General features: G+C 36.7%; 1 protein-coding gene and 1 pseudogene across 1 annotated transcript in view; one reads left to right on the top strand and one right to left on the bottom strand.

The window, feature by feature from the left end:
* Positions 1–24468, top strand: part of NKAIN2 (sodium/potassium transporting ATPase interacting 2) — a 433314-nt gene that overhangs the window by 65375 nt on the left and 343471 nt on the right. Inside the window, exon 4 of the mRNA XM_028142922.2 lies at positions 24290–24370. Coding sequence (XP_027998723.2) covers positions 24290–24370 — 81 coding nt within the window. The remainder of the gene's footprint in view (positions 1–24289; positions 24371–24468) is intronic.
* On the bottom strand, positions 2826–3141 carry LOC129150526 (cytochrome c oxidase subunit 6A1, mitochondrial-like; annotated as a pseudogene).

Genomic DNA, 24468 nt, shown 5'->3' with positions numbered 1-24468 from the left:
AGTCATTAAATTTTGTATTCGCTCTCATAACTATGTATTTCTGTGTGAGACAGAAATGAACATCAACATGTATAAAAAGATGATTGATGGATGGATAGACTCAGTGTAATCAGTGTAAATAAAACAGGCTATAATATATGCCATCTGTCTCATTAACATACACAATAATTTGCATAGTTACATTTTATATACTAAGTCTCTGAAAATCTTAAGGATAGAAAAGTAATTTTACAATATAATATTGATGAAAATTATAAAAATAAATGAAAATGGAAAAAATATATTAATGAGTTTTATTATAATTACAAGAGAAAGGTAAGAAAAAAAAGTTATGAATTTGCTAACCAAGGCCAGCTATCGTTAGTGCCAGGCCATAGGCCACTTAATAAGAGGTAAGGGTATTCAGAAACCATATGCTACTTGTTTAAGAGATTTTAGGAAAGTCTGAAGCATGAGACAAGAGAGGTAATCTGTATGGAAAAGCCACTGGAAAAGGCAAGGGCGGGCCTCAAGTTGAGTGGATTAGGGTCTCAGAGAATTACCAGTGTGAGGTGAACAGTGTTAGCCAGGGTTGGTGATGACTCAGATGTGGTGCCCACCTGCTGGTTCTGTGGGAGTGGCTCAGCAAAGGAACAATGGCCTCTGTCAGCCCTTCTGTCTGGGAGAAAGCTGTCCCTTCAGGCTTGCCAGGCAATTCAGTTCCTCCCCTTATGACCCTCGTGCCTTTGGAACGTTTGTCTCAGTGCTGGAGCTCAGAAGGAGTGAGTCCAAGTCTGTTCATGGACCTTTTAAGAGGAACTGCCATGGACTCCAGCAACCCTCCATCTCACTCAGCCACAATCCCTGCTGGTTTTTACAGGCAGAAGTTATGGAGACTTCTCTTCCCAGTACCGGAATTCTGTGCTGGGGGTTCTGAGGTGGGGCTGGGACCCCTCACTCCTTAAGGGGGACCTCTGTAGCTGAGATATCCCTCCTGATTTATAACCACCACATGTGAGTGTGGGAACAGCCCATTCAGCTTTCCAGCCCCTCCTACAAGTCTCAATCAGGTGGTTATAATGGTGGGTCCTTAATTTTTTTTTATAATTTTGATATGGTTGTGGGAGGTTCCAAATACCATGTTTACCTACACAGCCATCTTGACCAGAACCTGAGTAATTTTCTTAAATTATAGATCTCTAAAATATATTTCTTCATACTCAGAAAAAGACTAGAGAAAAATGTTATTTCAATTATTTTAATCATCAAACTATTGATATGTGGAAATTTAGTTAAAGAGTTTTCCAACATTCTGCTAACAATGAGATTCAGTATGTTTATAACTCTACCAAATATGCCTAATATGTAGACCCTTTTCATGTAACACTAGCAAAAAGTGCCTTTTACTTTTCCTATAACTTTCTTGGCTAATGAAATTTGCTGGTTGGATTTGTTCTGATCATCCTTAAATCCTTCCATGCTGACAGTTTTAATTAAAGAAAAAATTCCAATCATTTCTCTAATGCCAGAGAAATGCTAAGTATAAATCATTTCTATTCAGAATTTCAACACCATCTCCTCTGCTAAAGCCTCATGAAATAGTTTTGGCATTTATAGAGTTTTTCATAGACTGCATAGTAAATTGTGAGCAATACTACTTTACTTCTTATAAAAAAATATTATTCAGGGCCAGCATAAAGAGATGACAAATGTAGAAATGACAGATGTACTATAAATTAGTACTCAAATGTTGCTGTTTTATTTTTATTGTAGTTTTAGATCACCCCCCCCCCATTTTGAAATTTTGTCAGATTTGCCATGCTTTCCCCTAACAATTCAAATAATTCTTTATCTTGTTATTTTCTCTTGTTTGTTTTTTCTAGTTTAATGTCTGTTTCTGACATTCACTTCAAATTATCTTTGGAGTGAAGCAAATTATGTATGTATTTTCATTTTAGCAACATTTTCCTCATCTACCAATAAATAATTATTATTGTTAATTCTTAAGATAAGGATTACCTCATTCTAGACTGGGTTTTTTACATTCTGATGCTATCTCTTTTTTTTAAGTGTTTTGTTTTGTTTTAATAGTTTTATTGATTCCAGAGAGGAAGGGAGATAGAAACATCAACAATGAGAGAGAATCATTGATCAGCTGCCTCCTGCATGCCCCCTACTGGGAATGGAGCCCAAAACCCAGGCATGTGCCCTGACTTGTTTTGATTTTTTAATATATTTTTATTGATTTCAGAGAGGAAGGGAGAGGGAGAGAGAAATAGAAACATCAATAATGAGAGAGAATCATTGACCAGCTGCACAACACATAATGGGGATCGAGCCATAATTGGGGCATGTGCCCTAACCAGGAACCGAACCTTGATCTCCTGGTTCGTAGGTCGATGCTCAACCACTGAGCAACACTGGAAACACATTCTGATATTATCTTAAGATTATTATCCTTCAGTGTCATTGATATTTTTTAAAATTACCCCCTGTTCTTTTCACATTTATTTTTTCTTCTATTCTTCTTACTTTTCTTTGACTTACAACTTTTCAACTTAACTGAGAATATGAATGCCCAATAAATATATATATATATATATATTTCTGAGCCAGATAAGAAAGTTATGCTGATACTAAAATGACAGAATCATAATGCTAAATGTAGAAACATAGGGTTAGGTCTAACCCAATCAGGGAAGCAAGTAGTTCAGTCCTGTATGATCAAAGTCTTATAAAATAACAAGGTAATTATTTTTCTCATGACCCATCTAAGTTATTTTTCTAAGCCACCTCCTGTTATAGGCATAGGGATGGAAGGACCTGGGTAGTGGACCAGGTTCTCTTTATTCATCTTCATAGTTGGTCGGAAGCCCATTCACTTGAGCACTATGAAACAGAGTATGGTTACCATCTCCCCAGGGAAAGGGCTTGGACATGATGTGGAGATGGGGGTAGATGAGGAACTTGGGTCTCTCATGCTCTCTGTGGGACACATTCAGCATGCTCACTCCCACCTTGGGGAGATGCAGAAGTAGGCCAAGGCCTTCTACATGTGAGCTGAACTCTCCTTGCCATGGGTGCCACTAAACATAGGTTGAGCCAGCTGTGGCCAGTCTGACCTAGCAGCCCAGAAACTCCAGACCCAGTCGTTGCCACCATAATTGACCAGGACCACAAGACAAATAATTGACTTTCATTCTCAGACCCCAAAGGAAAGGAATTCTAAAGCTCATTGAGTAGACATCTCTGGAGCTTACACTGAACCAGGAAGCATTTGTGAACATTTCCCTCCTTAAAGTTTCTTCTCATTTACTGACAGTTATATGTATTTAACACAGAATTGTGTACAGGTGTTTTGCTTGTGTACTTTGAGCAATGGTGTGTTATCCAGGCTGTTAGTGGGCTGCAGGAATGAGTTAGCATATAAAGATAAACTTGTGGCCTGCCTGCCCAGTCCCTAGAAAGGAAGTGATAAACTTCAATAAACCATTTTACAAGTAGGAAAACTACTACCCAGAGAATTTGTGACTAACTAAAAAATTGGGAAAATAGCACATAGAAGAGAATATATTTAAATCAAGATCTAACTTCAAGCCTTATTTCTATTTTCAGCCATAACTAATACTTCACATTCCAAGTGGAATCATCCAATTGATGATTCTGTACCCTCTTTGCCCCTCCCCCAAATATAGAGATATATTTTATCAGTTAACAAATTAGAAATGTCCAGTTACCTCTTTACTCAGCACTAGAAATTTCTGAAGACTTCAAAGACATGTAAAGAACCCTTACCACATTTAATTAGTGATAGGATGACTTTTGTGAGAATTTATTTAATACTCTTTGAAGTACAGCAATAAAATCATGCCATTATCTTGGCTATAAATGTTTTCATTACTTAGAAAACCATTCTGTTCTTTTTCAATCCCAGTTGTTTTTATTTGTTTTCCATGACCTCTAGTAACTGAAGGTGCAAAACTGTCATTATGCATGCTGGGCAAGTAAATATGCCCATTCATTTTAAGAATCTTGCCCTTTAATTTCATTGAGTTTGTCCCCTCAATCTCTTATTATGCATCAGGGTACAAGGGCAGAACAAATTCATTTTCATTCTGCCCTTTGTTGTTTTGAAAAACCAAAGTCAACCCTTTTATTTTCTATTTTTCTAGATTGATAATTCTATATTTTTTTCAATTTAATTTTAAGTCTTTAATTAGTAACAGCTAGATCATCCGATAGAGAAATTAGTAGCCATAAATTAAGCCACAATTTTTAAATAGGCTTGAAAGTATATGTGGAAAGGTGACCAGATGGAATATGTCACACTTTCACTGTGGACTTTGTGGAAAATCCTTTTGGCTCATGGTCCTTCTGCCCTTGACTTGAAACCTGGGTTAATTGAGGCAAAGCTGAACTTGCTCTTTTATGAAATGTGGGGAGGACTACTTCTCTCTTAATTGCTAAAATCATCAGAGCTGTCTTGACATTTGGATATATTCCCATTTTATTTAAAGTATTAGCTGTTAGTTCATATGTTTAGTAGCCTCTTGCTCTACCAGGTTTTTTATTTAAATGTTCATCCAAAATGGCATTTGTCTCTAAAGTTATAAGAAATACATTCTTGTAATTGTAGTCTATTTCCATAAAACCTAGTGCCTAGCTCAAAAGAGGACATTTTAAAATTGTGTTTCTTCTTCAGAAGGTCTTTGAAATAAAAAGCAGTTGTTGAATAATGACATTTTGCTACCCTCTGAGAATTTCCAAGGATAAGATTCATCCTGAACAGAGAGCTTTCCCCTATATTCTCCACAACGTTTCCACGTGTGAAAATCATTCATCCCCTTGCCCATCTCCCCCAGTAGACTGAGATCTTTAAAGACAAACTGCTGATCATTTATTGCTATACCTGCAGCTCCCAGCCTAGTTTATGGGCTCCATAAATGTTTGTTATGAGAATAAATATTTAGCCAGAATGGTGAGAATGTAGTGAAAGTAGTTGACCATTTTGATTTAAAACATTTCATCCATGATATTCAATGAATACCCCGAGGTACAATGACTGCCTTTCCCTTTGTTTGAAGTGCTGAACTTGATGGAACTATGAAGACTTTTAGGGTGCGTGTGGGTTCTAAACAGCTAATAGTTTCTTCTATAAAGCTTAACTGCTTCCATACAGAAGATGACAAATGAAGACATTAAAGGCAGCTTTAGCTAGGAAATACATAGAAATTGGTTAGCTTGCTGATTTTTGAGGCAATCCGATTCTTTCCTCACACAGCAAGGCAAAGTTAAGGCCCTGATAAGTGTTCCCAGCGCCCCTGAGCATATTTCATTGCACAAATTAAAATATTCACATTAATTGCTAAATAATCTGTAACCAGCCATCATTTGCATGTCTTTTGTTGACTGTGAGCCAATGAGAACAGGCAGCCGGTGGTGGGGTTTCATCTCAAAGTTAGTACCTCCCAGAGTGCCTAACACAACTAAGTGTTCAAGAATTCATTATTTCTTGGGCACTTCACGAAGTAGGAAGTGGTTGGAATAGATATTTTCACTGAAATCATCCAAACCACGTCAATCTTGCCTTCCTTTTATCATGTTTCATCTCTCTTTTCCCGACTTACTTTAAATTTTCCATGACCCTGTTACTGTTTTCCTAAGAAACCCATAAAGCTTCTTTGCTACTCTCATAAACATTGGGATAAATAATTGTACCTAAACAGTTTTGTTAAAATAATAAACAAAGCACTCCACTTACAAGGTAAGTAGTTAATGGAGGAACCTTTTGGATACTTAATTTTACAGAGTGATGCGATTCTACACGATCCCAGTGCTTTGATGGATATTCTTTATGTTTACAACAAACATCACCCAAGAGCCAGGATAGAGTGTGTTATGGTGCTTTCACGCTATAAAGGAACAACCTGAGCTTCAATTGCTAAGTGATTCACTGACAGGCACACAGTCAGCACTGGACTGCAGAACCACTCCCTAGGCAATCTGTGGTGCAGCCACTGAGGAGTGATGGAAATGTTGGCATGGCTGCTCGAGAAACGCTGGGCTGGAGTTGTACAAGCAAATCAGTTTACCTGATGTTATCCATATGCACTTAATGTTTTAACAACTACTAGTTGTGATGGAAACAAACAGAAAATGTGTAGGAATAAAACACATTTTGCTTTTAAATGATGGCTTTAATATTTACTTGTACATTCTGGGAACATTGTAATTTTTAACACATGAAGTTCTACAATAATCTAGCCATCTCATGATAAAATAGTTTTTCATATAGAGCTACATGTTAATAATTCCAACTAAGAGATAAGTGCCTTATACATAAACAAAGATATAGTGCCCTACAAAACCTTGTAAATCAGTTTTATTAGAATACACTTGTCTCTTTGCTTAATAAAGTGAAAAAGTTTATTTAAAAACAAAATTATAAAGCCTTACACTTGGAGGTGATCATTTTTAAAAGTAATTCTAGCTATAATGAGTAAGCATCAATGATTTTTTAAAAAGATAATAACATAGATTTAACTTTAGATTTTGGATAGTTATAGATTCCAGCAAGTTACTAAGATAGTCCCTTACAGCCTTCACCAAGTTCCCACTAATGGTTATAGCCTACAAAACTGTAGTACAATATAAAAACAAGAAACTGGCATTGACACAATGTGTGGAGTTTTATGCTATTTTACTACATATGCAGGTTTGTGTAACCACCACAGTAATCCAGATACAGAACCATTCGTTCATCACCAAAAAAACAATCTCCCTAGTGCTCCCACTTATAGGCACACCTACTGGCTTGTCTCCATCATGCCTTAGCCCCCAGCAATCACTATTGATCACTAATTTGATCTTCATCTCTCTAATTGTGTCATTTCTAGAGTGTTGTATTATTAGAGTCATAAAATGTGTCACCTTTTGATATTGACGTTTTTTGGTGTGTGTTTTTTTCACTCTGCATAATGCCTTTAAGATCTCCTCCCTGCCTGGTTTGGCTCAGTGGATAGAGCATCGGCCTGAATACTGAAGCGTCCAGGGTTCTATTCCAGTCAAGGGCACATGCCCAGGTTGCAGACTCAATCCCCAGTAGTGGGTGTGCAGGAGGCAGCCAATCAATGATTCTCTCTCATCATTGATGTTTCTATCTCTCTCTCTCCCTCCCTCCCCTTCCTCTCTGAAATCAATAAAAAAAAATGCTTTTTTTTAAAAAAAGATCTATCCAAGTAGTTGTGATTATCAACAATTAGTTCTTTTACATTACTAAGTAATATTCCATGGTATGCATGCACCACAGTTTGTTTAACCATTCACCTGTCATAGGACATTTAGGTTGGTTCCAGTTTCAGGCTATTAGAAATAAAGTTGCTATGAATAATCACATACATGTTTTTGTGTGGACATAGTTATCTCTCTGGGATAAAAATCCAGGAGTGTGATTGTTGTATAATATGGTAAGTAGTTTTCATGCTTTGTTTCTTTCTGTATTTTTAAGAAATTGACAAACTACTTTTCATAGTGGCTGTACAATTTTACATCCCCACCAGCAGTGTGAGAGACCTGGTTTTTCTGCATCCTCACCAGCATTTGTTGTGGCCATGATTTCTTTTAATTTTAGCAGTTTTAATAGGTATGTAATGATATTGCATGATGTTCTTAGTCTGTTGATGTTGGAAATTTTTCTCCTGTGCTTATTTGCTATCTGTATATTCTCTTTGATGAAGTATAACTTCATAACTTTGCCCATTTTCTCATTGTATTGTTAGCTTCCTTTTTTTAATCTTTCATTTTGAGAATTGTTTGTATTCCCTAAATATAAAATATATACTTCCTTGAATCCATTTTACATTTTTCTTGTAGTACTTTCTTGAATCCATTTTACATTTTTCTTGTAGTACTTTCTTGAATCCATTTTACATTTTTCTTATTTCTGTATTACTCTTTATACTTTTCTATACACCATTTATTCACCTACAGTTTAATTTGCTTTGGAATTGCACATTTTAATTTAATAATAATTTCTGCATATTTTTTCTACATCTTTCTTGAGAACTGTCAGTTTGGTTTCACATCTTTGCATTGTCTAATCATCTAATTTCTGAACTTCTTTATTTCTATTTTGTTGCTCTTTCTGTGGCCTGCTTTCTTAATTTCTTTTAGCTCATTTTAAAATATTAAAGTTTAATTTTCATCTTTTGTGGCCACATTTTTTTGTGGTGACTTTACTTTTATCTCTTTTTTTCCTAGTCTTAATAAAATAGAATTTTCAGAACTTTTAGGAAGAGATTTTTTTTGAGAAAGCAGAAATGAATCAAAATAGCTTTTACCACATCACCTCTCCAGGGGTGCCTTCCCTCCTGTTACCATTATTGACTCAATATATGGTCTTTCTGTGTAGCCATGTCTGCCTCTCAGAGCTAAGCCTTATTCAGTAATCCTCCTTGAGTCTTGTGTTTCAAGACAGTGCTCTCATATTTAGAAGATATATTTTGCAGTTACAGGACTTTCTGGGATTTGTTGTCTCTGGACCCATTCCCTCTAGTATTTATCTTTCCCTTACCCACAATATCCTTGCTCTGTTCATTTTTGTTTGACTTCAAGTAGTGATCCTATAGAGTTGCCAGATAAAATATAGAGGCCTGGAATAATTTGATTTTTCAATAAACATTTAGCGTGAATGTGTCCCACAGAATATTTTTATTTGCTGAATTGGGTGCTCCTACCCAGAAGTTGTGTATGATCACAAGTGTCCATATTCTCTAGCTGCTCCCCCCTCCCACTTAGTGACCTGAGCCACTTAGTTTTTGCATACACACATGACTGTGCTACTTTTATTGTCTTTTCTAACAATCTGAAGTTCAGAGTTCTATTAACTGGGAGGTCCTGGCTTTTCAGAGGGGATTTATTTATGATTTAGAGGTTCTGTGGCTCAGAGGACTTAGAAATGTCTATCTTTCCTTTTTTTAATTTCTCTTTATTATTGAAAATATTGCAGATGTCCCCCTTTTTTTCTCCTCCCTTTCTTTTCATTTCCTGTAACTTCATTTGCTAAGCTGTGTTGGGGGTTTGGCCACATCCACCCATATTCTAGGGCTTATATGGTGATCCCTTATCAACAGGTATTATTGAAGAGCCTTTTTTATTTTCTTTGCCTACTTTGGTTGTGTGTTTGGTTTCTAAGAAGCTTTGGAGGGAAGTAAAATGTGCATAGCTACATCTCAAGTGGAAGCCAGAGTCCCCAAACCAATAGCTTTTAAAATGACATTTTCTTGCTATTTCTCCTTGTGCATAGGAATACAATTGATTTTATGTATTGACCATCCTTTATTGTTGAGCTCTTAATTAATTCTATTAATTTGTCTGCCAATTCTCTTTAAAATAATCACATCATCTATGAATAATGAAAGTTTAATTTCTTTCCAAGTTTTATTTATTTATTTTTTACATTCTCCTCAGCTGCCTAGGATACCAAGTTAATGTTGAATAGAAGAGATGATAGCAAGCATTTCTAGTCTTGTGTTTATTCATCCAATTTTATGTTGGGAATAATAATATCTACTTGATAGGATTGTTTGAAGATACAATGAAGCAATCATGTAACATTATTTTAGCAATTTTTAGTACATATCAAATTGGCAATAAGTGCCAACCATTATTATTTTTAAATGTCAATAAAACCATTCCATGCTATATTCATAGGAGTATGGAGTGGTACAAATAAGTTAAAGAGCATAGGAAAGATAATTAGAATATGAATATGGACACATTCACAAATAACTATATAATTTGGGCTAGTCTGCACTAAAGGAAGAAAATTTGTTTGGAATAAAAATATCGATACATAATGATTTCTCTAATGAATTCATTTTTCTAGGTCATTCTCTTCAAAAAATAAAAAGCTAGTCACATTTAAATATTTAACATAATAGCTATTCATTCTATGTTCTATGGACCTTTAGTTTTCTGTCCAGGCAGCTTACCTACTGGGGTAATCCAGACCCTCAAACTTGAGGGGTGTAAGTCACCATTCACCTGCTTGTACACTGAGGCTGTTCCTCCGATGCATTGCCATCAAAACTGGGTAGGGAATTAGCACGAGTTTCCCCACTGTTTCCCCTGGATGCCAAACATATTCTTCCCTGGTCTCACTGACAGGCAGGCTTTATCACCCCAGCCAGGAGCGTGACTCCCTTTCCTCGCTGTTAGTCTCTTGCAGCATAGCTAAATATGAGTGGGATTCTTGCTTTATCCCCTAATAGCAGCATTTCCCTCTGAACCCAGGGCAGCCAGATACACACAGCCTAATTTATAGGAACAGGAAGAACAAACTCTCCAAATACATCACTGGGAGTGATGGTGAGCAGAGCTACTCCTGCCTCCACTGCTCCACGCCCAGACCCCTGTATGTATTCTACCTATTAGAGACCTAGGACTATATAATAGACACTCATGTTGGGCACATACTGCATCCTGGAAAAAGACACTTAGCCTGGCCTAGTATCATCTCCAAGTTAGCAAGTCATCTGCACATTTGAAAGCCAAATGAGTGTGTCAGATGGACAGCTTCTAAGTGCCTTAGGACCGACAGATCCCCTAGGCATTTGTTGACTCTCCTTCCTTAACTATTGTACCAATGCAGTGCTTTATGGGATGTTGTGTTGGTGATCAAACATACTTTAAGCCCTCAGTTAGTGGTTCCTCTAAAGCCTATAAACAGGAAAGGCAATCCATATTCAGAATGTTTCAGTTTCTGCTCAGATGAATTACTTGCATTTAGGGTAGAGGGGGCCCAACATAATTTGCTGTTACAGACTGGGTGTTAATCTTCCAAGGAATAGTTCCATATTGGGGACTCACTGTTACCTTGTTACCAGCAGGTTAATCAGCTTTGGCTAAATAGCCACCCTAGTTCACCACCAGTAAAAATGTTAGTAGCTTCAAGGCTCCTGCATGCCAAGAGCCCTCACTGCAACATTTATTCCAATGATGAGGCCCTCCTTAGCAGCCATCAGGAAGTGATCCAGATCTAAAACCCCACTGTGACATTTGCTTTCTAAGACCACTCCTATTTTTAAAAAAATATAGTTTTATTGATTTCAGAGAGGAAGTGACAGAGAGAGAGAGAGACAGAAACATCAATGATGAGAGACAGTTATTGACCAACTGCCTCCTGCACACTCCACTCTGGGGATCGAGCCTGCAAACCTGGGCATGTGCCCCGCCCGGGAATCAAACCGTGACCGCCTGGTTCATACGTCAACACTCAACCACTGAGCCCCTTCGGCTGGGCAGGACCACTCCTGTTTTTAATGGTTATCAGGTTCCTCTGGTAGTGAACTCTGAGATTCACATGCAGGTCATTTGGGGGGACTCTTATCAGGAACAACATTTGTAATGGAGTGAGGTTGAGGTCAGTGAGAATGGTCAGAAGTTGAACTGTACCAGAAGCCTCAGCTGATGCCCTGCAGGGTTCTGAAACTGGGCTGGGCTTCCATGTATGTCCCGAATTGAAAACAGGGTCTGGGAGCCTTGTACTTCAGTGTCAACCAGTCATGAGATGAGGGTTGCTCCTGGAGGTGAACATAATCATAAGCAAGGCAGGTCACTGTGACCGAGGGTAATTCCAATGAGGGACTTGGCTGTGAGCTACCAACAGGCAACACTGCTGGCAGCTGGATAATGATCAGTGTCTCAGTCCTAAAGGGGCACCTTGGCAGTGCCCACAGCATTTGCTACAGACTGACTTCTAGAATGCTTTATTTGAGTGCTATTTACCCCAAATGCATGTGTGTCACCCTGAAATTGTGTGCAGAAATAAGTTTGTACCGAAATAAATTGAGAAAATTTTCCAATTTACACGTAGGATCTATATCAAAAAATATGATTGCCACATGAAGACATTTTGATATATAACCTTAATTTGATTGACACTATTAATGCACCAACAATAAACATGATTTCATAAGTTGTTGGGGTGGATTTTTACCATTCCTCATAATTACTTACCTTATAATACCTTATAACCTTGTATTTGCAAGGCATGTCTCTGCTAAGACTTATCTTCTGTAGTCAATGAGCAGGAAAAACCCTCAGGAGTATATATGGGTATCCAATCCAAGACCATGGCTTCATTAGTTCTCTAAATACCTGGGCTAAATAGTCACATGTATGCATAGTAATTTAATGAAGATACAATAACTATTTGGTGAAGATACAATATACAATCCAAATATAAAACTCTATTTCCTATGCTGATTTGAGCTAAATGCAATTTTACTCTTAAGTACCATAAGAGGAAACATTTTAAAGAGAAAGATAATTTTTAAACTTTTTAAATTCTTGAATGCTAAATTTTAAGCTAAGCATTAGTAATTTTAGCCTTAAAGTGATTAAAAAATTAGAATAAACTAATATGTGTGATGAAACATAACTATTATCAGTGCTTGCAGATCATCATTACTTGACTTTTTTTCACCTTTGAAAAAGTTAATACATATTAAGCTCTCATTCAAATGTTATTTTAATACTACATGTACATTAACATTTATCAATTTCTGGGCATAATTTTAACATATTCTCCAAGGCCCTGTCTCCTGACAACACCACATTTGATCAAATAGTGTCAGTCTTGCAAATAATGTGACTACATAATGGCCATTACAAGGCCTGATGGATTTTCTGAAGATGTATTCCTTAAAAAGTAATGAATACATTCTTTAAAAGTGTTCTTGTATAATAATACAAAAAGTGATTACCAGTGCTAATACTTTTGGTTGAAATCACTCTGCAATCATTACTTCCAATAAAAATGATTGACTGTCTAAGTGGCTGACAGGAGGAGTGAAATACTCTGTTTATTTCTATCACCATTGTTGGACTAGCCCATAGGCACTGCAGCTAAGGCTGGTAATGTGAGAAAGGATATACTTCTCCGGAAAAATAACAATAAACTCACCTTCCATTCATCCAGGAATGTTAGTTTCAAAAGTGGACAGAAATACCAATATTTTTCAGAATATAGGGGTAGATCCATTAAGGAGTCAGGATTTAAACCCAGGTCTCCTAACTTCTTAGATATATCTTTCTATTAAATAATTAATTTATAGAAATCTGCATAGGCAGATTAAGGTTATATATCAAAATGTCTTCGAATTCAAAAGAGCATACATATGCCTAAAGTGAGCCTGAAAGACTCTATTAAGTTCAGTCTACTCATACACTTTGGTCTCTTTTGAAAAATTCCTTGACAGTTGAAAATCTTTCATAAAAAATTGAAAACCTCCATATCAATGTATTAATTTTATACTGTTGTGTAACAAGTTACCACAAACTTAGAGGCTTAAAATAACTCCCATGTATTCTCTCATAGCTCTGAATGTCAGAAATCCAAGTGGGCTTGGCTCAGTACTGTGCTTAGGGTCTAATGAGACAAAAATCAAGATAGTCACTGTCCTGTGCTCTTGTCCGGGGCCCAGGGTGGGGAGGGGAGGACCATGGACTGCCAGCTCATTCAGGCAGAACTCGGCTCCATTTGATTGTAGCACTGAGGTCCTCATTTGCTTGCTGTCTGCTGGCCTGGGATGGTTTTCAGCCTTTGGTTCTTCATTTATCTCTGACTTCCCCCTTGGCCACCAGCCAGAAAAAGCTATCTGCTTTAAGACTCATGTGATTAGATTAAGCCCACCTGGATGATCTCTCTGTTTTAGGTCAACCTGGATAATGTGCCTGTTTTATGTCTATGGCATAATACAGTAACAAAGAGTTTGTTCGCTCACTATGTCCACAGGTTCTAGGGATTGGCTTAGGACACATTTAGGGGGCAATCATTCTGCCTACCACAATTAAAATAAGAAATGAAATAAATTTAAGAAAACTGCTAAAGTGATTATCAAAAACACTGGTTGATTAGTATTTCATTTATGAATCCAAATTTTCCACTTAAAACCAAAGGCATTAATTAATAAGCGAAACATGTAACTTTACATTTTTGTCCTCAAAAACTGTAATTGAAATCAAAGGACACTTTTATTGGACAATATCACTATTTTTAGAATATCTTCAGTATAGCAAAAGATGCATAATTTAAAAATGAATTATGCTGTGCATTGGACCAGGTGCTTGTGAGAGATTTTTCCCTATTAAACTGACTGATTTAAAAATAAAATAATTCCTATGTTCCATGATTATTTATTTTAGCTCTTTTGAGGGTAATCTTTCTATATTCAGTATTTCTGCCTTATGTAGTATGCATTTAAATACAGATATTTAATTAATTAAAAGTCTGATAATTTTGAGTTTGTCTAAGATTGAATTAATAACATTTAATTATGAATATATTGTTATCTCTTTAAGATGTTTCATTTCTTAGGGCTTCTTAGCACATCAGAATACTTGAGCCCAAAATACCAGTATAACAAGCAGTGCTTACCAGATATGGTATAACTAAGCCTGTCTCATTGGATGTCCTATTGACATCCAATGAGACAGGCATTCAGAAGATAGATATCACAGTATTGATAAATACTGTCACTTATGTAGGGATAAAAAAAAATTACCCAGTAAAAATTTTGATGGAAATCTTATCATTCATTCATATATATATATATATATATATATATATATATATATAATATATTGATTTCAGAGAGCAAGGGTGAGAGAGATAGAAACATCAATGATGAGAGAGAATCACCAATCGGCTGCCTCCCACATGCCCCCCACTGGGGATCGAGCCCGCAACCCAGGCATGCACCCCTAACCGGAATCGAACCTGGGACCCTCCACTCTGCAGGCCGACGCTCCATCCACCGAGCCAAACCAACCAGAGCTTGATGGAAATCTTCTTATCCAAAAGCAAGTTAGGAGATTATATTGTTGTAGCAGTTTTAAATGTTTGGGAGAACCTAATCCCAGCCCACACTTACAATCTAATGTAATAGAAAGGACCCAAGATGAATGGAGTTTATTTAATGTGCCCAAGACAAAAACAACAAGTATTTTTACCTACATCTGTATTTGGATGTTTTTAAATCAAACAAGTAGACATTTTTAAATTTCATGTTGATAGATTTACCATATCCCCCAATTAGGATAATTTGTGTATTTTAGAAGGCTGTTTGCCTATTAGAAGTGCTTCAAATCTAAGATGAAAACTAGCAGTATAGAAAAGCTAAGCAGAGATTAAAACCTTTCCAGAAAGGAGGCTGGTTATTTTTCTAATCCAAAAGGGGAAAAATATAGACTGTGCTTACTCAGTCAAAATTCTCAACCATCACACATCTACCATATGATAGTGAGGTATCAATCTATAATAAAAGCGTAATATGCTAATTAGACTGGACAGCCAAACGACCTTCCAGACGTCATTCCAGACATCCTTCCAGACAAAGCTGCAGCAGCGGGGCTGAGGTAGAGGTGGTTAGGGGTGATCAGTCAGGCAGGCGAGCAGTTAGGGGGCTATCAGGCAGGCAGGCAGAGTGGTTAGGGGCCATCAGGCAGGCAGAGGTTATTAGGGGTTATCAGGCAGGCAGGCAAGTGGTTAGGGGCGATCAAGCAGGCAGGCAGAGGGGTTAGGGGCGATAAGGCAGGCAGGCAGAGTGATTAGGGGAGATCAGGCAGGCAGGCAGGCAGGCAAGCGGTTAGGAGCCAGTGGTCCTGGATTGCGAGAGGGATGTCCGACTGACGGTTTAGGCAGGATCGGGCCTAAACCGGCAGTTGGACATTCCCTGAGGGGTCCGAATAATGAGAGGGTGCAGGCCGGGCTGAGGGACCTCCACCCCCCCCCATGCATGAATTTTGTGCACCGGGCCTCTAGTATATATATAAAAAGCAAGTGGCCGAAATGACTGGAATGACTAGTGCTATTATGTGCACTGTGGCCAGCCAACCTTCCACATCCCTTCCTTCTAGCAGGCCGGCTGGACCCCACCCATGCACAAATTCATGCACCAGGCCTCTACTCCTATCTAATAAAAGAGTAATATTTAAATTGACCATCATTCCAACACACAAGATGGCCACCCCCATGTGGTCAAAGATAGCTACCCCCATGTGAACACAAGATGGCCACCACAAGATGGCCGGCAGGGGAGGGCAGTTGTGGGTGATCAGGCCAGTAGGGGAGGGCAGTTGGGAGGGACCAGGCCTGCAAGGGAGGGCAGTTGAGGGGGAACAGACCTGCAGGGGAGGGCAGTTGGGGGGGACCAGGTGTGCAGGGGAGGGCAGTTGGGGGGGGGGGACCAGGCCTGCAGGGGAGGGCAGTTGGGGGGGACCAGGCCTGCAGGGGAGGGCAGTTGAGGGGGACCAGGCTGGCAGGGAAGGGCAGTTAGGGGCAATCGGGCCGGCAGGGGAGTGGTTAGGCGTCAATCAGGCTGACAGGAGAGTGGTTAGGGAGTGATCAGGCTGGCAGGCAGAAGCGGTTAGGGGCAATCAGGCAGGCAGGCAGGCAAGTGGTTGGGAGCCAGCGGTCCTGGATTGTGAGAGGGATGTCCAATGATCCTACTGGCATCGGGCCTAAACAGGCAGTCGGACATCCCTTGAGGGGTCCCAGATTGGAGAGGATACAGGCTGGGCTGAGGGACACACACCCCCGTGCACGAATTTCATGCACCTGGCCTCTAGTATTTATATAAATTTTGAAAATGTCATTGCTAACTTCCTACTTTTGACCTTTCAAAATTCCCTGTTTTATTCTTATATTAATATTCTCAGTATTTCCATCATATTTTTCTTTCTTGTCAAGATAGAAATGTTTTACATTTCTAATGAGACACCTAACACAATGTATATTTTTCTTCTTTGTATGCTCTTTAAGTTGAATCTTGCCAATTGTAAGACACTGTCTGATTCATGGTCTTCCTCTAGGATCATCTGAAATCTTTTACTTACTTTGAGTTTAATACTAAATTACTTTTCTATTTAGTTGAATATGTGTAGTCTAACTAAAGCAAAGAGTTTTGCTATTTCTCTAGGGGGAAAAAGAGAGACTCACAGGAAATTCTAGCAATTATTCACATTTGCATATTAAAGAGAACAAAATATTAGGTTGTGCATAAGTTGCAGTGGCAGATAGCATCCGCCCCCTGCAACTCTCTCTCTCTCTCTCTCTCTCTCTCTCTCTCCTAACAGAATCTGAATTTCGTTCACATATTTGGATGGTTAGCAAAGCACTCAGGGAGGTCTGATCCTCTCTCAGGTCCAGGGGAAGAATTACAGTGGGTTTACAACAACCAGGATAATCCTAATCCTTTTTGCCAGTGATTGGCTTCCGGAAAGTAGGCATGAGATTCACTTTTACCTAATGAGATGAAAGAAGTCTTCCAAGTGCCTCTGGGATGTTTTTCCTCCTGAAAGAATAAAGTGTTGCAGAAGGAAGGGATTTTTCTCTGACTGCAAAGGATAACTGTGTGAGGATTTGAAAGAAAATCCCACAGGTATAGGTCAAGAGCCATGGCAGCATGGAGCCATTGAGCCAACAATAGCCCACTTCCAGACTTCACGTATGAGAAAAGATTTTCAAAACCCTGTATTTAAACTGCCTGTAGTTCAATATGTGTTACTTGCAGCCAAAAACATTTCTTAACTGAAACAGTTGCTTTTTTACTTGCTTTAATTTTTATCCAGTTTACCAAAAGAATCCTGAAGCTAGTAACTCTGAGCCCTGCTTTTGAAATAGTAAATGGCAAGCTGTTTAGTAAATTGATGGGGGAAAAATGCTTTTTAGATGAGGGAAAAAAATATGCAGTTTTCATTCATTACTAAACATTAACAGATGTATTAGCATCTGCAAATGAAGAGTTGTGATCTATAAAGTACTCAAGCATTTAGTTTATTTCTTTAAATATATTTTTATTGATTTCAGAGAAGAAGGGAGAGAGATAGAAACATCAATGATGAGAGAGAATCACTGATTGGCTCCTTCCTGCATGCCCCCTACTGGGATCAAGCCCGCAACCCAGGCATATGCCTTTGACCAGAATCGAACCTGGGACCCTTCAGTCTGCAGGCCGATGCTCTATCCACTGAGCCAATCCAGCTAGGGCTCAAGCACCTAGTTTATAATACTCTAGGAAAAATATACATTTATGTTTTCATGTGACCACTGAGTTGAATTTTGCTTCATGAATTTATTCATATTAGCCAAAACTGCTCTTTTTGGTGGAATTCCCCTAGGCTTAGAGTTGCAGGACTATGAATACCTTCGTATAAACTATTTTCTTATTTAAAAAGAAAAAAATTAGTCAAATACAGGTGTCTACATGCTGAATGAGTGTTATTGTTTTTTCAAAAGGAATTATTTTTCACTTTTTGTTTCAAAAGGAAAGAATGCCTTTGGGGATAGTGTTTTTATTTGGAGTTGCATAAAATTTAATAGCCATGTTTAAATGTTCATTAAAATCATGCCCTTGGATATTCTAACATTTATAGTCTGTCTTAGAAATAGTATATTTAAGCAAACTATATTAAAGTATGATTTAATATGTCAAACTAAACATTTTTAAACATAATCCAAATATCTAGGAATTGATCAAAATAGAACAATAAAAAAACACATAAAAGATAAATAATAGAATTCATTGAATAGCTCATGGTGAATCATTGAATTAATATATATGTTGCAGAATACTTAAGGAGACTTTTTAATCAAGTGAAAAAAATAGGTAACAAAATATGATCAAGATTTGTATTTAATGTATACACATAATTGAAATATATTTTTATAGAAAAAGCAATGGAAATGTGTGCACTAAAATAATACTGATGATTTTAGTTAAGTATTGTAAATGTTAAGTATTTTTATAATAAGACATTCCTGTAATTGGGAGAAAACATAAAACTGATTTTAAAATGAACTAGAAGTTAATGAAATTTTTACAATGTCTAAATAAATATAAAAGTACTAGGATGCTTGAGCATATCATGGCAGCATTGATAAAAATGAGAAAGTAGAAATATGCCTTACTCTATGACCGGAAGCACAATCTATGATTAGATTCTGGCTGATTACCTAATCAGATCATCCCTCATCAAACTAGGAGTTGTCATAGTATATTTTTATAGATATTTCTCCAAAAGTACATTTTCATTTATTTTTTATGTTTTTTTAATTAATTTCAGAGAGAGGAAGGGAGAGGGAGAGAGGAATAGAAACATCAATGATGAGAGAGAATCATTGATCTGCTGCCTCCTGCACCCCCCTACTGGGGATTGAGCCCACAGTCCAGGCATGTGCTCTGAGCAGGAACCAAACCATTACCTCCTAGTTCCTGGATAGATGCTCAACCACTGAGTCACACCGGTTGGGCAAGGGACGAATTTTTATAGCATGAAAAAAATAGAAGAAAGAATTTAAATCATAAGGCAGGCTGTCATAAAGTGATCAAGAATTGGGAAATGAGATGTTCTATTTGGGCCACTATTGCTCTTTTTTTCTCATAACAATGTCTGAGAAACTGATGAGAATGCCTAAGCAGATTAAATGATACTGCTGTTGCAGTTGAGAAAATTGAGCTAAAATATAATTAACTTTCAGCAAAAGATTAATATATTCCAATCATTTTTAACCAGGGATATTTGTTTTATGGGTATACATTTATATCTATTAAAATACCTTCATTGTTAATATTAAAACACCTGATTGTTAATCACTTTAAACTGTTGCTTCAAGAAGTTGTTTTAAGACATGATTTGCTAATCCAATGCTTCTTAGGAATGCTTCTATCACAGTTCATTAGAACTGATTACATTATTTTTTATATTAGAGGTATATCAATGACATTGCTCCCTAGTTAAAAAATCACACCTGAACACATTTCAATACATTGCATTGATTGCATATTAATGATAAATATAAATCATTTTAGGGAATAGTTATACCCTGTAATGTTTTTCTGCAGCATCTGTTATAGTCACTTGCTTCCTGCTGGTGATTAATAAATGTAAACTGATTCACTGGCCCAACTCTTTTTCTAATTAAGCACTTATGGAATCCTGTGGCTAGTGTTTCATTTTCTAATAATTATGGTAATATGATTGAATAATAGTTTTTTAAATTGTGGTGGTTTTTAAGAATAATTCACTAAAATGATTCAGATCACTTAAATTTTTTCCCCTGAAATTGCTTTTAGAATCATTGTGAATAATGGAAAAGATAGGAAAATTCACTTGTCTTAAATGATAGCCTCCTTTTTACCAGAATTTTCCTAGAAGAAATTATTTTGGTAATACAATGCCATTAAGATTGGAGTTTCCCCCACGTTAATTTATGAATTGAATGTAATTCAAATAAAAATGAAAAATTGTGTCTGTATATGAAAACCTGAAAAACTGATGTTAAGTTCATCTGCTTTGTCTATGTCATCTATCCTTTATAACTTAAAAAAATATAGACTTCCATTTTAGGAAGCTTTATTGTAAGAGAAAGAAGTAGAAACACTGGCAGTGCTGTTAAGGTGTGATTCATTATTTTCCAGGCAGATGTTTATCAGCCTTTTGTCTGAGTCACTATCATCCTAGTTATTATGCAACCACAACATGCGATATCACTGTGGCTCTGGATCTGGCCAGTATTTTGGCCTATCATGATTGACAGCCTTATCTAATTTTTATCTTGCACAGCTAATTAGATTTCATCATTACAGCCCCAAATACAATATGGAACCCATGATGATTCAATTACTGTGTGTGTGTTTTTTCAGTTGATAATGTTGACTATTTAGCTGGAGACTCAATCAAATCCATCTCTCAAATGGTCCACTTAGACCTGCAGAATTCAACCCTTACAGAATGAGTTTTATCCTGGTGGGATTTGTCCATCATTACAGATAATCTCGTAATTGGTACCTTAAACATAAAATATAAGATTTTTTTCACCAGAAAAGTTGAGGATTAAGAAAAATTGTAGCAGAAACTATAAGTTAGGTGCTGTCTGGCAAGCTTGAGACTTTGTTATCCTGTTAGGCCATCTCCTGGGCAGTACATCATTTTCAATTACATTCAAACTGAGCAGTTGTCAATTATATCACATCAACCAGCTGTAGCAACTGGGAAGAAGTTAGTACACATTTTTACACCCTTAAATAATTATGATAAGTAATATTTTGAACAGTGTGAACCATAGGATTTATTGACAAAAATCATTCATTGGCCAAATTACAAGGGAACACACAATCTTCAGTATTAAAGAATTATGTAAAATCCAGTTAGAGGAGATTTGATTTAGATAAATACCAGTTGTTAAAATGAGAAAAGCAAGAACAAAAGAGAATTTTCTTTTTCAAAAAAAGAAGAGAATGAAGGAAGACTGTTTAAGAAGGTAAATGAGATAAAGTGAAATTAGATAAAGGCCTGCCTTTGGATGATGATGCAAATGAAAGGTCACCCTCTGTAGCAATGTGAGTTTCTCTGTTTATTAAAGTTGCCACATCACTAAAGGTGACAATTCTGTATTAAACCTTTAATGAAAAAGAGTGCAGGCGAACTAACTGGTTTATAATAAAGTCAATAAAATGAAAATACCCTTTTGGATGACTGTGATCAGAAAGGAATAAAAAAGGAGAACAAAAGTGCTGGCTGGATAGTTCAGTTGGTTAGAATGTTGTTTTGATATGCTAAGGTTTTGGATTTGATGCCTCATCAGGGCACATACAAAAAGGAGCCAATGAATACAAAAATAAGTGGAACATCAATCAGTATTTCTCTCTCTCTCTCTCTCTAAAAATCAATATTTTTAAATAGTGTGATTTGAAAAGAAAAGAACACAAGCATTACTAATTAATACTATAGAAGAGCAACTCATGAAATACAATATAGAAAAACGCTTTATAATTTTATAGCATGGCAAATCAGAAATAACAAATTACCACTTAATGAAATCAAATGGAGAAAGGTTTGCTTTATAAAACACCATCTGTCACTTTTGGCATTAAGGTGTCAAAAAAGCAAACTTATTCTAGGGAAGAATATGTTGCATCAGGGAAACAAAGAAAACAAGTCTAGACTGCAAGTTCAATTAGTGGAAGAAAGTTCTAACTAAGTTTATGTAGAAAGCATTTTTGTTTTACATCCTAAGTAGATAAAAGTTTGAAGATAGTGCTTATTTAACTGACCATCATTAGTAAGGGAGGGAGAGGGTGTCACCATGAGCAAAGGACATGATAAAACACTTTGTTCATTCTTTTATTTTTTCTTAGTCACTTAAACCAAGGCACAGGAACCCCCAGGCACTTTTATTTTTTCTCACCCTGTTACCCTTAAAATAGGACCCAGCATTTCACCATATTTCTAAAGGTAAAATCTAGATCTTCAAAGTAGTTGAATAAGTTTAGATGTTAGTTTAAAAAAAAATTGAGATATTAATTCACACTTCCCAATACTAAGCAAGCTTAGATGTTTCCGTAGCTGTCTGCTAGAACTGAGATCTTTGCTGCAGACAGCTCAGCTTCTTTGCCTTATTTCTAGCCCTGAGCCCTCAAGTCAAACAGCCTCTCCAGCTCTTTTTTTTTTTTTGTCTTAGACCATTTAGTTTTGCCCTTACTTTAGTCTCACTAGCATTGCACCTAGCCAGCAGTTTGATGAACCCATCATCTGGAAAACAGCTGAGTCATTATTATGTGTTACATCCACTCATCATATAGGGATCTTAGTCCCCACACTACATGAGTGATCATAGTTCACTCATAGAAACCAGGTCTAGGAGGGGAGAAGAGGTTCTGCATCCGAAAATACCAAGATTTTTTCTAGATTGGTCCTCATCCATCGATTTACAAAATATTTTCTTAGTGCTTATTTTGTACAAAACACTAAGTTGACAAATTAGAGACATAAGCATAATTTTTTAAATGGACCCTTTTCTCAAGGAGCTTATGCAAATTGATATAAGACATTTGGAATGAAATTAGGACAAGCAAGGTCTTCTAGAGCACTAAGCAGGATTAAGCCAATTCCAATTAGATATCATTTAGGAGGTAATATTTAAATTGACCTTTAAAGAAAAATAAAATATTGATAGATGGTAAGAGGAGTACCTAGGGGATAAAAAAAATTATTAAAGAATAAAGGAATAACATTTAAAAAGGAACAGAGGTGGCAAATAACTACCCATGTACATGGAACTGCAAGTAATTCAATATGTTTGAAATCCATGATGAAAGATTAAATGAAATGTGTCTGAAAAATATAACATGGTTCAAGATTTTGGAGGTCCTTGAATGATAAAATAATGGTTTTAGAACTCATTATATAAATAATGGGAGCCATTGGTGTTTACTTATCAGAGAAATGAAATCCTCTCATCCCACTTTTTAAAATTCCCATACACTGTTTTCTTTGTTTACAGTACCCTTCCACCATAGTCCTTCAACCCCCCCATGATTTTTGGTAAAGTTTATATGTTTGTTTGATTCACTTCTTATGGAAAGTGTTTCACCTCTCCTGTTAAGCTTTATAGGACTAGTTTTTCTCAGAATAAGCTTACACTTCTCCCATCTTCCTTGCTTGTGCTCAGATTCTTTTAATGATTTTTGTATAATAAGCATCTTTTTTTCTTTAAATCTACCCTCACCACTTGACTTGCTTTCAGGGAGAATGTATCATTTGTCTTTGATTCCTTAATATCTTTCCAGCATGTTATTTTCTAGATGCTTAAACAATTGTAGTTGACTGACTGATCAGAACTATGTCTTGGTTAAAAAAAAAAATCAATCATCCTCAGGGAAGAAGACAAAATAAATAGAAAACAGAATAAAATTAAGAATAATAGCTACATGGTCACTGTAACAGGAGATTGTGAGGGGATAAAATAAGAAGGTAAAGAGGGAAATGAAAAGAAGACCACAGAAAGAGAAAGTTGATTTATATGGGACAGAAATAGAAGGACTATTTGTGGATGAACCCAAATAATTTGGAGAAAATTCATATTATAATGGTTTTATTTTTGCCAAAGAAAACATGAGTTCCCTTCGATGGGTTGTATTTAATATTTCTTTGGAGCGTCCAGTTCTTTAGATATCTAGAAGTAATAATCATTGCCCCTTAAAACAGAATGTGGGCTAGTATTTCTTTTGTCTTAAATCTTAAAAATTATCCTTAAGCAAGTTTGAGCTATAATACTAGAGTCCATAACAGTGAGAAACATATCAACAGAGATAAATGTGCATCTCATCCTGTTCCCTAGAAAGAAGCAATATCTAATATTTCCCACTAATCTTATGATTTGCGTTCAAAAGTTCAAGTTCTATTTAAATCTTATTCAGCTGATTCAAAATTAATTATATGTTATTTCTCTCTTGTTTTTCCACAGTATGCTGTCTGGCTAGTCCTCTGGGTTACGTGGAATGTGTTTGTTATCTGCTTCTATTTGGAGGCTGGGGACCTCTCAAAGGTAATTTGCCATCTGATTTGCCTGAGTCATCAATAATGTGTTACTAAGTCTCTTCCTAAGTAAGGCAGACCCTCACCCTGCTCTTGTCACTTAGATGC

Source organism: Eptesicus fuscus, chromosome 10 (genome assembly GCF_027574615.1).
Source record: "Eptesicus fuscus isolate TK198812 chromosome 10, DD_ASM_mEF_20220401, whole genome shotgun sequence".
NCBI lineage: Eukaryota > Metazoa > Chordata > Mammalia > Chiroptera > Vespertilionidae > Eptesicus > Eptesicus fuscus.
This window is presented reverse-complemented; position numbering and strand designations above follow the sequence as displayed.